This window comes from Oryx dammah, unplaced genomic scaffold, assembly GCF_014754425.2.
Source record: "Oryx dammah isolate SB20612 unplaced genomic scaffold, SCBI_Odam_1.1 HiC_scaffold_23, whole genome shotgun sequence".
NCBI lineage: Eukaryota > Metazoa > Chordata > Mammalia > Artiodactyla > Bovidae > Oryx > Oryx dammah.
In genome coordinates, this window is record NW_024070207.1 from 93,174,888 (window position 1) to 93,189,107 (window position 14,220).

Genomic DNA, 14,220 nt, shown 5'->3' on the forward strand with positions numbered 1-14,220 from the left:
GGCAGAGATGATAGTAAAGGAGAAGCTATTTCAGAGGGTCAGGAGAAAGGCCCTCTGAGGAGTTAACATGTGGGCTGAGACTTGTTTTATGAAAGAATCAGCTTTCTAAATGTTCAAGCATGGGAAAGAGCAAATGCAAAGGCCCAGAGGCAGGAAAGAGCTTCATAGGGTCAGAGTACAGAAGAAAGGCCATTGTGGCTGGGATATAGTAAACAAAGGGGAGAGTGAGACAAGAAGAGCTGGCAAGGGTGGCAGAGGCCAGACCACGAAGGACCTTTGGGGCCATGGTAAGGAATCTGGATTTTCTCCTGATTGCACAGGTGACTGCAAGCAAGAATATATTGTTAGACCTGTGCTTTTTTAGAGATTGCTGGAGCTCTTGTGTAGAGAATGGACTGTGGTGAGGATAAGCGTTAAGAGAGGGAGACCAATTAGGAGGCTTCTGTGAGGTGGTAGAGGCTTGGAGAAGGATGGGGCTGATGGAAAATGAGCAGATTGGGATTCTGCCTTAGAGGTGGTTGAACACGGACTTGCTGATGGCTGAGATGCGAGGTAATGTAACTAACTCCATTTTACAGTTCAGAGAGGAAACTGTACCCTAGAAAGGCTAAGAGGCTTGCTTTAGGTCACCTACCTAGTAAGTGGCCTTGTGGAGGTTCAAAACCCAGATCTTTCTGGCTCCAAAGGCTGTGCTCTTAAATGACTTGTAACAAGGATTGATTTTCCTATAAACTTAATTTGAACTCAGTGGTCATTCCCAAATAAGCATATGTTTGGATAATGTCCTGAGTGGGAGGTATAATTCTGAGCTGTATATACTATGTTAAACTTTTAAATGCTAGAGCTTTCTATTTTAAAAGCATTTTAAGATCATGATTTCAAATTGGTATTGTTAAAGAAATATTAATAAAGGAAAAATTTTTAATTTATAATTTTTATTATACCAAAGTTTGGGAGTTGTTCTTAGCATATAATTTTGTACTTATTTCTTCAATTATTTGACTTTTTCTTTGCTTTCTGATCATTAAAACATGAGGATTTAATGTTGGGTTGCTGCTGCTAAGTTGCTTCAGTCGTGTCCGACTCTGTGCGACCCCAGAGACAGCAGCCCATCAGGCTCCCCTGTCCCTGGGATTCTCCAGGCAAGAACACTGGAGTGGGTTGCCATTTCCTTCTCCAATGCATGAAAGTTAAAAGTGAAAGGGAAGTCGCTCAGTCGTGTCCAACCCTCAGCGACCCCATGGACTGCAGCCTATCAAGGTCCTCCGTCCATGGGATTTTCCAGGCAAGAGTACCGGAGTGGGGTGCAACTGCCTTCTCCAATGTTGGGTTACCTTACATTTAAAAATACAGATACTTATAAATATTTACAGTAATTAAAAGAAGAGAGTATAAGTTTAAATGATTTTTTAAACTCTATACTCGAGAGGTCATGATAAAAAATATTACCACACTATCCTTTTTCAGTTATTCCATTTTAAAGACTTGTTTTTTTTTTAAAGAGAACAGATCCTTTGCTTATTGCATTTGTAAAATATAAAACATTAAGGATAAAGACAATAAACAGAATTGAATGTCTATGCTTTGATTTTTTTCCTTTAATATTTTCTGTCCTAAATCCTATTTTTTTAAATTGGTATCTTACTTTCTCAGTAAAAACAAGGTGGTTATAATCACCTTAGGTTGACTTGAAAGTTTCATTATTAAGTGATAAATTTTATGATTTGTAATTAAGAAGCCAAAAGAACCACTTTCAAACCTAAAATTTCTTTTTTCCTATAAATTTTAAATGAATTTTTCCTACTCTAGTCTGAAGTTCTTAGTTTTCTTGTCCATGTCCCTTTTACATACAAAACATAAAATTGTTTTTTTCCTTTTACATGATTCTTCTTATGTAATTAAATATAATAGCTATTTCAGCTTAGTAACAATCGCTGAATCACCTCATAACATACTTGAAAAAAATATTCAAACTCTAATTTCTCTATTTTTTATTTGGCATACTCTTTTAATGACTTTTTAACAATCTGTAAGTAGCCCCTTTTTTTGTTTGTGTATGTGTTGGATAAAGTTTCATTTTGTGGTAGCAGTCTTTTACAGTAGCAAATAAAAGTTAATATCAAGTATGACCTCATTTGGTGATATAATTTAAGGATTTTTCTCTTACAGTTCAGTTTTGGTATTTTTGTGAGTGTGGGCTTATCCTTCCTTATAAATAAAACATGAATACAAGTGTTTGCTTATATAATTTAAAAAGATGGATAGAAACCGTTTGCAAAAAACAGTATAAACACTTTCTCCAACCCATGTAATTGGCATTTTCCTAATGAAACTTGGTTCTCTGTTTACCTAGGCATGTCTCCCCCAGTCATACAAAGCATATTTTTTTAAATTCACTGTTTATAGAAAACACATCTATAATTAATGCATGTGTCCTAAGTTGCTTCAGTCATATCCAACTCTATGGACTGTAGCCCGCCAGACTCGTCTGTTCATGGGATTCTCCAGGCAAGAATACTGGAGTGGGTAGCCATTCCCTCCTCCAGGGGATCTTCCCAATCCAGGGATAGAACCCACGTCTCTTATGTCTCTCACATTGGCAGGCATGTTCTTTACCACAAGCGCCACCTAGGAAGCCCTATAATTAATACAGTGAACCTAATTTTAACAGATGAAGTTTTTCAGTTCACCTATAATTAATTTTTGCTTTCTGCCTTAAATCTTAGTCTCTAAAGAGGCTATAATTAAACCAGCCAAAGAAGGATTTACCCCACATAGCACAGCCACCACCACTTTGGCCAGGGGTACTCATGTTGGGTGTAGCCAGGACACAGGTCAGGAAGCCCAGGTCCCCAGGGCCATTGTGGAGGCTGGCTTTCAAGCTGTGCTACTTACTGCCCCTCAGTGCCTATACCAGCCCTCTGAGATCTTGCAAATATCTGCCATTTCTATTATAAATTCAGATGGGTATTGAGTAGAGCATACGCTCTATTGATGACTAATCAACACCATCATCTTTATGATTTTACCACATTGTTACCTTATTTTTGCCTCGTATATATAACTGAAAAGTGAAAATAGTCGAGTCATGACTTTGGTAAATCTTTTAATTAAATAACTTGAGGTGCTACAGGTTATGCTGCTAAGGCAATTTTAATTATGTTTCATTATCTCAGATATTTCATTACCCTACAGATCACAGATTTAAAAAGAACTGAATTTATAGTTAGCTCACAAGAAAACATAATGTATAAAGTGCCAAATACATTGATACTCAGCTGTAAAATTTTCTTTGAAGTAGAAATGTTAAAATATTTATTCTTATTAAAAACTTTCTTATGATGGCATGAAATGTACAGTAAGTGGAAGAATAGCCTTTTCAGGGAAACAAAACAATATTTGTTACCCAGTTTCACCATGAGGACATATGAAGATATCAACACAAAGAAATCACTTTTATTTGTTAATGGGCTTTGCAAAAAGAAGTCATGATAATAACTGTCAGCTGATTTTTTTTTAGTGCTCCAAAAAGTAGAAATGAGCAAAAACAGTAACTAGGTTTAAGATTTTGAGCTCCATATCATGTGATATTTGGGGAAATTACATTTCTTCAGATACGTTTGTGTGTGGTTTTCTTTCTTTTACTAAGTCATACATTATAAATTATCCTTTGCATTATGTAGCAGTTATTGTTAATACCACTGGTAAAAGATATTTGCTCAAGGCACCAATTATTGCACTGTTTCTTTTTAAATTTGTTTTCATTTTCAGCCCCAGCACAAATTTGCCAGCTCTATGTACAAAAGATTCTTTCTGCTCAATTATTTCAAATTGTGTTATGTCCGCCTTTAATTGAGCAAGTTAGTTGGACAGTTTTTTAGAGCATCAGACAACACCTCTTACCCAGATAATGAACAAACACATCCATTCATTGATTGGCTCACTCATTCTTTCATTTGCTCCTTCATTTTTAAAACTCCATCTATCATGATTGTGCATGCTCAGCTGCTTCAGTCATGTCCGACTCTTGGCGACCCAAGAGACTGTGGCCCACCAAGCTCCTCTGTCTTTAGGATTCTTCAGGCAAGAATACTAGAGTGGATTGCCATGCTCTCCTCCAGAGCATCTTCTCGATCCAGAGAACGAATCCCTGTCTCTTATGTCCCCTGCTTTGGCAAGCGGGTTCTTCACCACTAGTGCCACCTGGGAAGCTCCATCTGTCATGATTATGTGTCAGAAAGAAATTATGGCATGGCTCTATCTAGGTGTAATGTGCTTTGAATTCTCTTTAGATGAGAGATACCTTTGAGAGGCAAAGAATAATTTTATATGTGTTTATGTAATAGACTCCTACTGAAACAGTTCTATTATTAATATTTTATTTCCCTCATAAAATATCAGGCCTTACTTCAGACTCACGATGTAGTGGCTCATGAAGTTTACAGTGATGAAGCATTGAGGGTTACACCTCCTCCCACTTCTCCCTATTTAAATGGTGATTCTCCAGAAAGTGCAAACGGAGACATGGATATGGAGAACGTGACCAGAGTTCGCCTGGTCCAGTTCCAAAAGAACACAGATGAACCAATGGTAAGTGGGGGGGGGGGGAATCTCCTGTATTCTCATAAAATCCCAGCATGAGTTCGAGTACCTACCTTCAACCTATACTACTAGAGGTGGGGAGGAAAGGAGGGTGTGGAGAATTTTCAAGAAATCAGTTTCCAGATCCTCATTTCAAGGCCACCACCATACCCCCGCCCCCACTACCCCCACCTAAAATTGTCCTGCCTGACACCGTGCCTAAGGTGTGTTGGTGTTCCTTCCCACCTCTCCTTTCACAGTTGCTCTTCAACATCAACAAAGAAAGGACAGACCTGATACATTAGTCTAGCGTGTAAAGACCTCTGAGACAGCAGGGAAAGGGTCCAGTGTGAAATACTGGAATTGGTGTTGAAAAGGTGAACATCTAAAATTCCTTTTACAAGTCGAGTGGTGTCCAGATCTTTTGCCCTCAACAAAATTAGAGGAAGACTAATTGGGAAGACATTCAAAGAATTGAGTGCCATTGTTAAAGTTCCTTCCATTCACACCTACCTGTTTAGTATGAATTCACCTTCTCAGTTCTTAGGTGTAGCATTGGAATAGAACTGATGCTGAACCCTGCTTCATCCTCATAGAAGTTTCATAGACTGGGAAGATCAAGGAAAGGCTCCTTGATGTTAACTGCACAGAGGGGACATTGAGAGGGGAGACCATCCAGCCAAACCAAGTAGCATATGCAGAAACCTGCTAGTGAAAAGGCTCTTAGCCCAGTTTCAAAATGGAAAGAAGGTACCACAGCTAGACTGTAGAAAACAAGATGTGTGTCAGGAAGAGGGCCTCATAAGTATTGATTTTGTTATCTATTTTAAAAACAGTGAGAGGCTATTAAAGAGTTTTAAGCAGGGAGATAAAATCAGATTTTCATTTTAAAAATAAGCACTCTGGAAGATGGATTAGAGGGGGCCAAGAGTGGCTAGGGGGAGACCAGTTAAGAGACTGTAACTGCAGTAATACATGGGAGAGATGATGGAGCTCTGAACTAGAGGGATGGATGTCAAGTGGAAAGAAGGGAATAGATTCAATAAAAGAGTAATTCAAGAGGCCTTGAGAATGGATTGTCGATGGGGACTGAGGCAGAAGCAAGTGTCTAGTGTGACCCTAAGCTTTAGGTTTTTCATAGTCAGGTGAACAGTGATGGTACCCACTGAGACAGAGAATATTGGGAAAGTTCCAGTTTTTAGAACGAATGATTTCTTTAGCAAAAAGGAAAACATTCAAACATATGCATTTATATCTGCTCCTCAGAGCATAGAAAAAGGATCCTGGGATATAGGAAAACAGATTACTTAAGAAAGTTTCCCAGTTGCTTTCCAGGTTAAAGGAAGAATTACAGAGCTGTGATCCTATGATGGCAATTTCCAGAAAGCCCTCAACCCTAGACATTCAGGTTGTAATTCTCACTTACTGTTCTTTGCCAGTTAGACTGTATTAGCACTTACAGCAGACATGGGACATGCAAGTCACCTCACCCCTCTGGTGTTCACCAAGCAACTCTTTGACTTAAGAGCCCAGGCAGTAGCAGCTTTGGGTCCCTCAGGCAAATCACTTCATGTCCGTGGAGGCCTCATTTGCTCATACTTTTCTTAGCAAGTATGACCAAAAGTGTGCTTAGTTTCTACCTACCCAGATCCTACCCAGCTCTGAAAGTCTAACACTCCCCTCATTCATTTCATATATTCATTCATTCATTTAGCAAATGTTTTTGCTGCTGCTGCTGCTAAGTCACTTCAGTCGTGTCCAACTCTGTGCAGCCCCATAGACGGCAGCCCACCAGGCTCCCCCGTCCCTGGGATTCTCCAGGCAAGAACACTGGAGTGGGTTGCCATTTCCTTCTCCAATGCATGAAAGTGAAAAGTGAAACCGCTCAGTCATGTCCGAATCTTAGCGACCCCATGGACTGCAGCCCACCAGGCTCCTCCGTCCATGGGACCTTCCAGGCAAGAGTACTGGAGTAGTACCTACTATGTGCAGAAAAGAGGCTGGTGCTGGGAAAGATTGAGGGCAGGAGGAGAAGGGGGTGGCAGAGAATGAGATGATTGGATGGCATCATCGATTCAATGGACATGAGTTTGAGTAAACTCTGGGAGGTAGTGAAAGACAGGCAAGTCTGGTGTGCTGCAGTCCATGGGGTTGCAAAGAGTCAGAGAAGACTGAGCAGCTGAACAACAATGTGCAGATGACTGCATGCCAGTGATGTAGTGGCAGACAAGACATTACCCCTTCCTGGAGCTCAGTTTCCATAAGGCTGCCTACATTTTTTTTGGCCACACTGTGCAGCATGCAGGCTGTTAGTTCCCCAGCCAGGGATAGAACCTGTCCCCCCTACACAGGAGGCACAGAGACTTAACCACTGGACCACCAGGAAAGTCCCAGGGCTCCCTACATTAAACAAGTAGATATGCATTTTAGCACAGTTTGTTTAACAGGTATGATTATGACAGAACTATAGGGGAGGAAAGACAGTGTCAGAGAAGCACGAGAAGGGGTGATGTTCAGCCAATCAGAGTAGATAGGAAAGTGGAAGGGACCACAAGAAGGAGGCCCAGGAATTTCCCTGGTGGTCCAGTGGTTAAGTCTTTGCCTTCTAATAGAAAGGGTGCAGGTTCGGTCCCTGGTCTGGGAGCTGGGATCCTGCATGCCTCATGGCCAAGAAAAACAAAACATAAACCAGGAGCAATATTGTAATGGATTCAATAAAGACTTAAAAAAAAAAAAAAGAAGGAGGAGGCCCAGAAGTATCTTGTGATCATCATGTTCTACAGCAATCCAATGAGAGTTGCTTGATGTTCCGTATGAAGGTTAACTACATTAGAAACACAGACTGAGTAAAAGCATGAATCTGTACCCCTGAGTTACATTTTTCAGCAAGCATAAAATAGCCGTGCGTCTTCCCCAAAAGTCTCCTTAAAGAAGCCCTCTCTCTTCCATCTTCTATGACCCTAGTGAAGGTGTGTGTAGTTCCTATCCCTTTAATTGGTTGCCATAAAAATGGAAATTATTTTATTTGACATATATTTTCAGGAATATAGTTTTCTATAGTTTTACATTTAATACAACTTCATTTGCTTCTTTGTCCTGTTAAAAAACATTATAGTATCATGCAGCATATACTTGTCTGATTTCTTTTGTTTTTTGGATCTTCTAAAATATATCCAACTATATATGCTAGGTCCATCCCCCAAGGGTGATATATTCACATTACACCCTTGTTTTCCCATTTTTAACATCACACTTTTACTTATTTCTCTATTGATTGGGAAACTCCCATAGTTGCATGTGTTAAACACTGAACTTCAAATAGTAGACAATTGGGAAGAGGCTTATGTAAGGAAAAGCCAGGAGTTTATAGCAAGCTGGGCTAGGTTCAGCAGTAACTGGGCCAAGCCTTTCCCTGGACTTTGGGAACTTGTGAACAGAGAAAACATGAGTCAGTTCTTCTCTGCAGAGAAACGTTTGAAGCAGACAAAATAATAAATATTAACTTCGGTTGATTTGAGGTGAACTTTCCCTAGCCATGAGAGGAAACAATGGGGTTGCAAAGAGTCACAGATGACTGAGCAGCTGAACAACAACGATGTGCAGATGACTGCATGCCAGTGACATAGTGGCGGACAAGACATTGCCCCTTCCTGGAGCTGTTTCCATAGGGCTGCCCACTTTTTTTTTTTTTTTTTCTATCTCATTCACTTCCATGCCTAGCAGAGTATCTGCCATTTAACAGATTCACAGTAATATTGGTTGAATGAATATGCTAATTTGGTAATTTCAAGAATGGAACCCTCATTGTACTGTCATTTCCCTTATGAAATTAGATTTGACTTACACATTAATTTACAGCATTTTTCCAGGAGCACCTCTCTTGGTAACCATATGTGCTGATTGAATGTACAAGTTGGTTGAGCAGTACAGTTGAATGTGGGACTAGAAACATTTGGGAAACCAGTTTATTTTTAATTGCTTGCTTACCACTTCTAAGAACTACAAAATAGGAACTGTGCAAAGTTATATATTGTAGAATTGTACAAATTCAGGCAGGGTCTAGATTATAAAGTCTCAAATATTTTCATGGAATTTTCTAACAGAGTATTATTTTCCGGTGAAGAAGATAAGACAGAGTCCTGCTACCCCCAATCATCTCAAATTCAAAACCAGTTTTCACTGAGGGAGCTTGTTAAAAATATAGATCTGGGCTCTATTCCAGACTAATCCAAAGAGTGAAATTAAAAATCAGTATTATCTAAAAGGTCTCCATGTGATTCTTAGAAACAACCAAGTCTAGTACAAAGATATGTTTATGAAAGCTTGTCTTATAATGGTGAATAACTGGAAAGTAAGAGTTATAATTGGACTTCCCCAGTGGTCCAGTTGTTTGGGAATCTGCCTGCCAATGCAGGGGACATGGGTTTGATCCCTGATCCAGGAATATTCCACATGCCATGGGGCAACTAAGTCCATGCTCCCCAACTACTGAGCCCACACTCGAGAGCCCGCAAGCCGCAACTACTGAAGCCCCGCACTATAAAGCCTGTGCTCCACAACAAGAGAAGCCACCACAGTGAGAAGCCCACACACCACATCTAAAGAATAATCCCCACTCAGCACAACTAGAGAAAGCCTGCATGTAGCAATGAAGACCCAGCACAGCCAACAAATAAATATTTTTTAAAAAGACCAGTCCAGAAGGCTTGTAATTGAAAAGTTGTAATCTATTCCATAGAATAGTATTCTGGCATTAAGTATACAGAGGTTCCACTTCCAACTAAGGTGGAATAACAGGGAACAGATTTACCTTCTCACCTGAAACAACAACAACAACAAATAAAAAAAGAACACACACAACAATAAAAGAACTGTTTTCAAGATATTGGGCATCTGGCAGCAAAGAACAGTGATCCCTAAGAAACAGGAAGCAAATAACGTGAGCCCAGTGATCGTCCCACCTTACTGACATGAGAGAGTTTCCAGGCCACAGCATGGCGAGGGGGAACTGAGGCAGAGCAGACTCCCTGAGGACACAGAGCTGAGGGCCTGGAGAGACCAAAGCAATAACATTCATAGGACAGAGTCCTGAAGTGGAGAGAGCTGCACAGAGAGAAAACTCTAGAGGGTCCCCCTTGTGTATTTATCTGAATAATGAGCTGCATGTTTATGACAGGAACCTACTCAGAGCCAAGGAAAGGCCATCCAAAAGGATGAGAGGAAACAGTGCCTGACACTCAGTCTGTTCCCACCACCCAGACTAGAAAAACCAATTCAAGGGGCATTGTGTGGAGTGCTTAGGAAGGTCTTGCCTCAGTAATGAGGAATTATTAGCCCTAGACAGAGAATTGCTCCAGACCCGCCTTAACAAATTCTGAAAGCAAGGCCCAAAGGATCACTCTTTCCAAATAACTGAACTACATCCCAGGACAATGCTTAAGAATATAGAAATAAAAAAATAACTGACAGCAGAATTTGAATTAGCAGGAAAATTGTACTATGGGATTAATGGCAGTTTAGACATTTCAGAAGAATAGATTAGTGAACTCAAAAGACATAGCAGTAGAAACTACCCAAAACAAAACACAGAAAGAAAAAAGAATTTTGAGAAAAGAATATCACTGAGCTGTGGGATAACTTCAAGCAAACTAATATTTGGTTCATTGGAATCTATGAGGGAGAGGGGGGTGAGGAAGAAACAAAGTGTTTTTGAAGAAATAATGGCTGAAAACATTCCAAATTTGATGAAAACTATAAATCAAGAACCACATGTGAACCCCAAGCACAACACACATGAAGAAAACAATGCCAAGATGCATCATAAACAAACTGCTTAGAACCTGTGATAAACAAGAAGATCTTAAAAAGAGAGATAAGAAGGAAATGTTACATACAGGGGGACAAAGATAAGAGTGATATCAGATCTCTCATGAGAAACAGTATAATCAAGAAAACAATAAAGTACTGGGGTGGGGGGAACCTCTCAACTTAGAATTCTAGACCCAGTATAATTATCTGTCATAAAATGAAAGGCAAGCTATATAGAACAGTATGGAGGTTCCAAAAAAAACTAAAATATAGAGCTACCATATGACCCAGCAATCCCACTCCTAGACATATATCTGGAGAAAACCATAATTTGAAAAGATGCATGCACCCCAGTGTTCCTTGTAGCACTATTTACAATAGCCAAGTCATGGAAGCAACGTAAATGTCCATCAACAGAGGAATGGATAAAGAAGATGTGATATACTGTGTGTGTGTGTGTACTGGAATATTGTTGGAATTTTTGAATATTATTCAGCCATAAAAAGGAATGAAATGGTGTCATTTGCAGAGATGTGGATGGACCTAGAGATTGTCATACAGAGTGAAGTCAGAGAAAAACAAATATAGTATCACTTATATATGGAGTCTAGAAAAATGGTAGAGATGAACTTACTAGCAAAGCAGAAACTGTCGCAGATATAGAGAACAAACTGATGGTTACCAAGGGGGAGAGCAGGGGTGGGACGAATTGGAAAATTGGAACTGACACATGTACGCTAATATGTATAAAATAATTAATGAGAACCTACCATTTAGCACAAGGAACTCTACTTGATGCTCTGTGGTGACCTAAATAGGAAGGAAATCTTAAAAAGAGTGGATATATGTATATGATATGTACATTACATATATATCTGCACATATATATATATGATTTGCTTTGTTGTACAGCAATGAACTAACACAACATTGTAAAGCAGCTATACTCCAATAAAAATTAATTTAAAAGATAAAATAGTATTTTAAAAAACACTAATTAAAAAAAGGCAAAATAAAGACATTTTCAGACTTACCAAAACTGAAAGAATTCGATAGACTTACAGTGTAATAAATGTTAAAGGATATCCTTATCATTTAAATCTCTCTGAAAGGTAAATGGAAGTCTAAACAAAAATAGTAGCAATGTGTTTGGGATTTTTTAACATGTAAAAGTAAAATATATAACAGCACAAAAGTCAGGAGGAAGGAAGTGGAAGTATACTGTTACAAGATTCTTATAATACATTTCACATGGTATAATATCACTTGAAAGTAGACTGGTAAGTTAAAGATGCATGCTATAAACCCTAAAGCAACCACTAAAACAACAAAACAATTATAGCTAATAAAACAGGAGAGGAAGGAGAATGAAAATAAACTGACCCAAAAGAATGCAGAAAGGGGAGCATAGGAGAGATGGGACAAATAAAAATCAAATAGCAAGAAGATATATTTATCAGTAATCATATTAAATATAAATTGTCTAAATTCTCCCAAATTAAAAAGTAGAGATTGTCAGATTGGGGTATAGGAGGGAAGCAAGACCAAATTATATATTGCCAACAAGAAATGTTTATAAATGAAAACAAATCATTTTAAAGGAAAAGACTAGAAAAAGATATACTATGATGACATTAATGAAAAGGAAGCTGAAATGACTATATTAATATCAAAGTATATTCTCAAGCCACAGTGGAATTAAATTAGAAATAAATAACAGAAAGATGTCAGGAGAAATCCCCAAGCACTTGAAAACTAAATTAGACAATTCCAAATAACCCATGGATGAAAGAAGAAATCAAAAGAGAAATTTTAAAGTATTTTGAAGTGAATGAAAATGAAGTCACAACATACCAGAACTTGTGGAATACTGGTAAAGCAATACTTAGGGAGAAAAGTGTAGCACTGAATTCCAGTCTTAAAAGAAATATCTTAAAACAATGACCTCACCTTCCACCTTAAGAAACTAGAACCAAAAAAAAAGAGCAAATTAAACCCAAAGTGAGTAAAAAAAAAAAAAAAGAAATGATAAAGATCAAAGTGGAGATCAATGAAATAGAAAGTGAAACAATAAAAAAAAATCAATAAAACAAGCCTTTCCTTTGACAAGATCAGATCAATCAGGTGTGGGGGTGAAGACACTAATTACCAATATCATGCATAAGAGAAGTAACATTACTACAGATCCTACAGATATAAAAAGAATAATAAGGAAATATGGTAAACAACTTTATGTCAATAAATTAAACAACCTAAATTAAATAGACACATTTTGGGGGAGACAAACTACCAAAACTCAGTTTGGAATAAACTGAATTGCCCTATACTATTTAAAAATTGAAGTTAGTCTTTTAAAAAATCCCTCAAAGAAAACTCCAGGCCAAGATGGCTTTACTGGTAAATTCTACCAAACATATAATAAACAGTACCAATTGTACACAGACTCCTCCCAAAACATTGAAAAGGAAAGAATTCTTCCCAACTTATTGTTTTTGATGAAAAGGAGGAGGAACAGGTAATGCTACCAGACATTTTGCGAGTAAAGAAAACTTCAGACCAGTAATCCTCATGTATTTAGATGCACAAATTCTAAACAAATCCATACCTCAAAAAAGAAAAATACATCATGACCAAGTGGAGAATTAGCAACATGGAAAATACTTATAAGATTAAAAAGCATTATATAAAATATATGTGTGCTATTGTTAGAGTAACCAAAATATCAAAATTAATATTTCTGTCATGGCATAGTGGAGTTTTCTCCTCCATTTTCTATATTTTCTTTAATGTTTTCCTACTTTTGTAGTTAAAGTTATCTACAGCATAATCACAGATATAAAAAGAATGCCCTCTCATAGTAATTCTATTTTTGCTTAACTTTTTACAGGGAATCACTTTAAAAATGAATGAACTAAATCACTGTATTGTTGCAAGAATCATGCATGGGGGCATGATTCACAGGCAAGGTAAGTTCCATATATAATTCTTTCTTTCCTACCTTAGATTTTTTTCATATAGTATAGTGTTTTATGATCCATATAAAAAATCAGTTTGATTGATGGTTTATATAAATGATTTATCTGTCTTTGGTTTTAATCACTGTTGGCCTCCACTCACTTGTATTCATCTCCACATGCTTCAATTATACTATACACTTCTGTTGCTGGAGCATCTCTGAGTCACTCTTTAGGTCCTGACTTATTAGAGGCCATAGGAGATAAACTGAAGTATCATATGGGTCCCAGGATATATGGAACACATCTACCATGGGATATAAGATATATGTATATATACTTGCAAAGTTAAAAGACAGTTGACTAATTCATTCAGGAATGAGATACACTATTTATAAATTAGGAAATTAGAGGTTGATAAATAACAATATTTCAATGGTAATAAGAAAGATCAAACCTGTGATTAAGTTCTTAACACCTGCTACAGTAAATGCAGTTGAGAAGGGAATTCACTAAGGACTGAAGTAGACAAAAAATGATTTTTTTTGAGAAAGTGGAACTACTGTTAACTCTCCAGTGGATAAGATTTGAACATGCAGGTTTAGGTTCCTCTTTGAAGCGACTGTGTCACATGCATTAGTATTCAGAGCCTGATCCAAAAGTGATTCTCCTGTCCAAAAATTAGACTTCCTTTCTTTGAGATCGTGTTGTATATGTGCTTAACACTTCTTTCCTTCACCCTGGAGAGCAAGAGGTAACACCATCAGCTTTTTAGTGCTTTCTTGTCCTCTTTAAAGATGACTGCTTATGTACAGAAATGGTGCCTGGCATTACTGCTACCTTCAGAGCAGTCTATAGGTTTCATGAGTGGATAGCA

At 38.0% G+C, this 14,220-nt stretch overlaps 1 protein-coding gene across 9 annotated transcripts in view; it reads left to right on the forward strand.

The window, feature by feature from the left end:
• The window catches only part of CASK (calcium/calmodulin dependent serine protein kinase), a 392,189-nt gene that overhangs the window by 327,287 nt on the left and 50,682 nt on the right, over positions 1–14,220 (forward strand). For all 9 annotated transcript variants that reach the window (XR_005725457.1, XM_040266154.1, XM_040266155.1 and 6 more), the window contains 2 exons: positions 4,402–4,590; positions 13,277–13,355. Coding sequence is in view for 8 of the 9 variants with exons in the window: in XM_040266154.1 (XP_040122088.1) it covers positions 4,402–4,590; positions 13,277–13,355 (268 nt within the window). In the remaining variant the exon portion in view is untranslated. The remainder of the gene's footprint in view (positions 1–4,401; positions 4,591–13,276; positions 13,356–14,220) is intronic.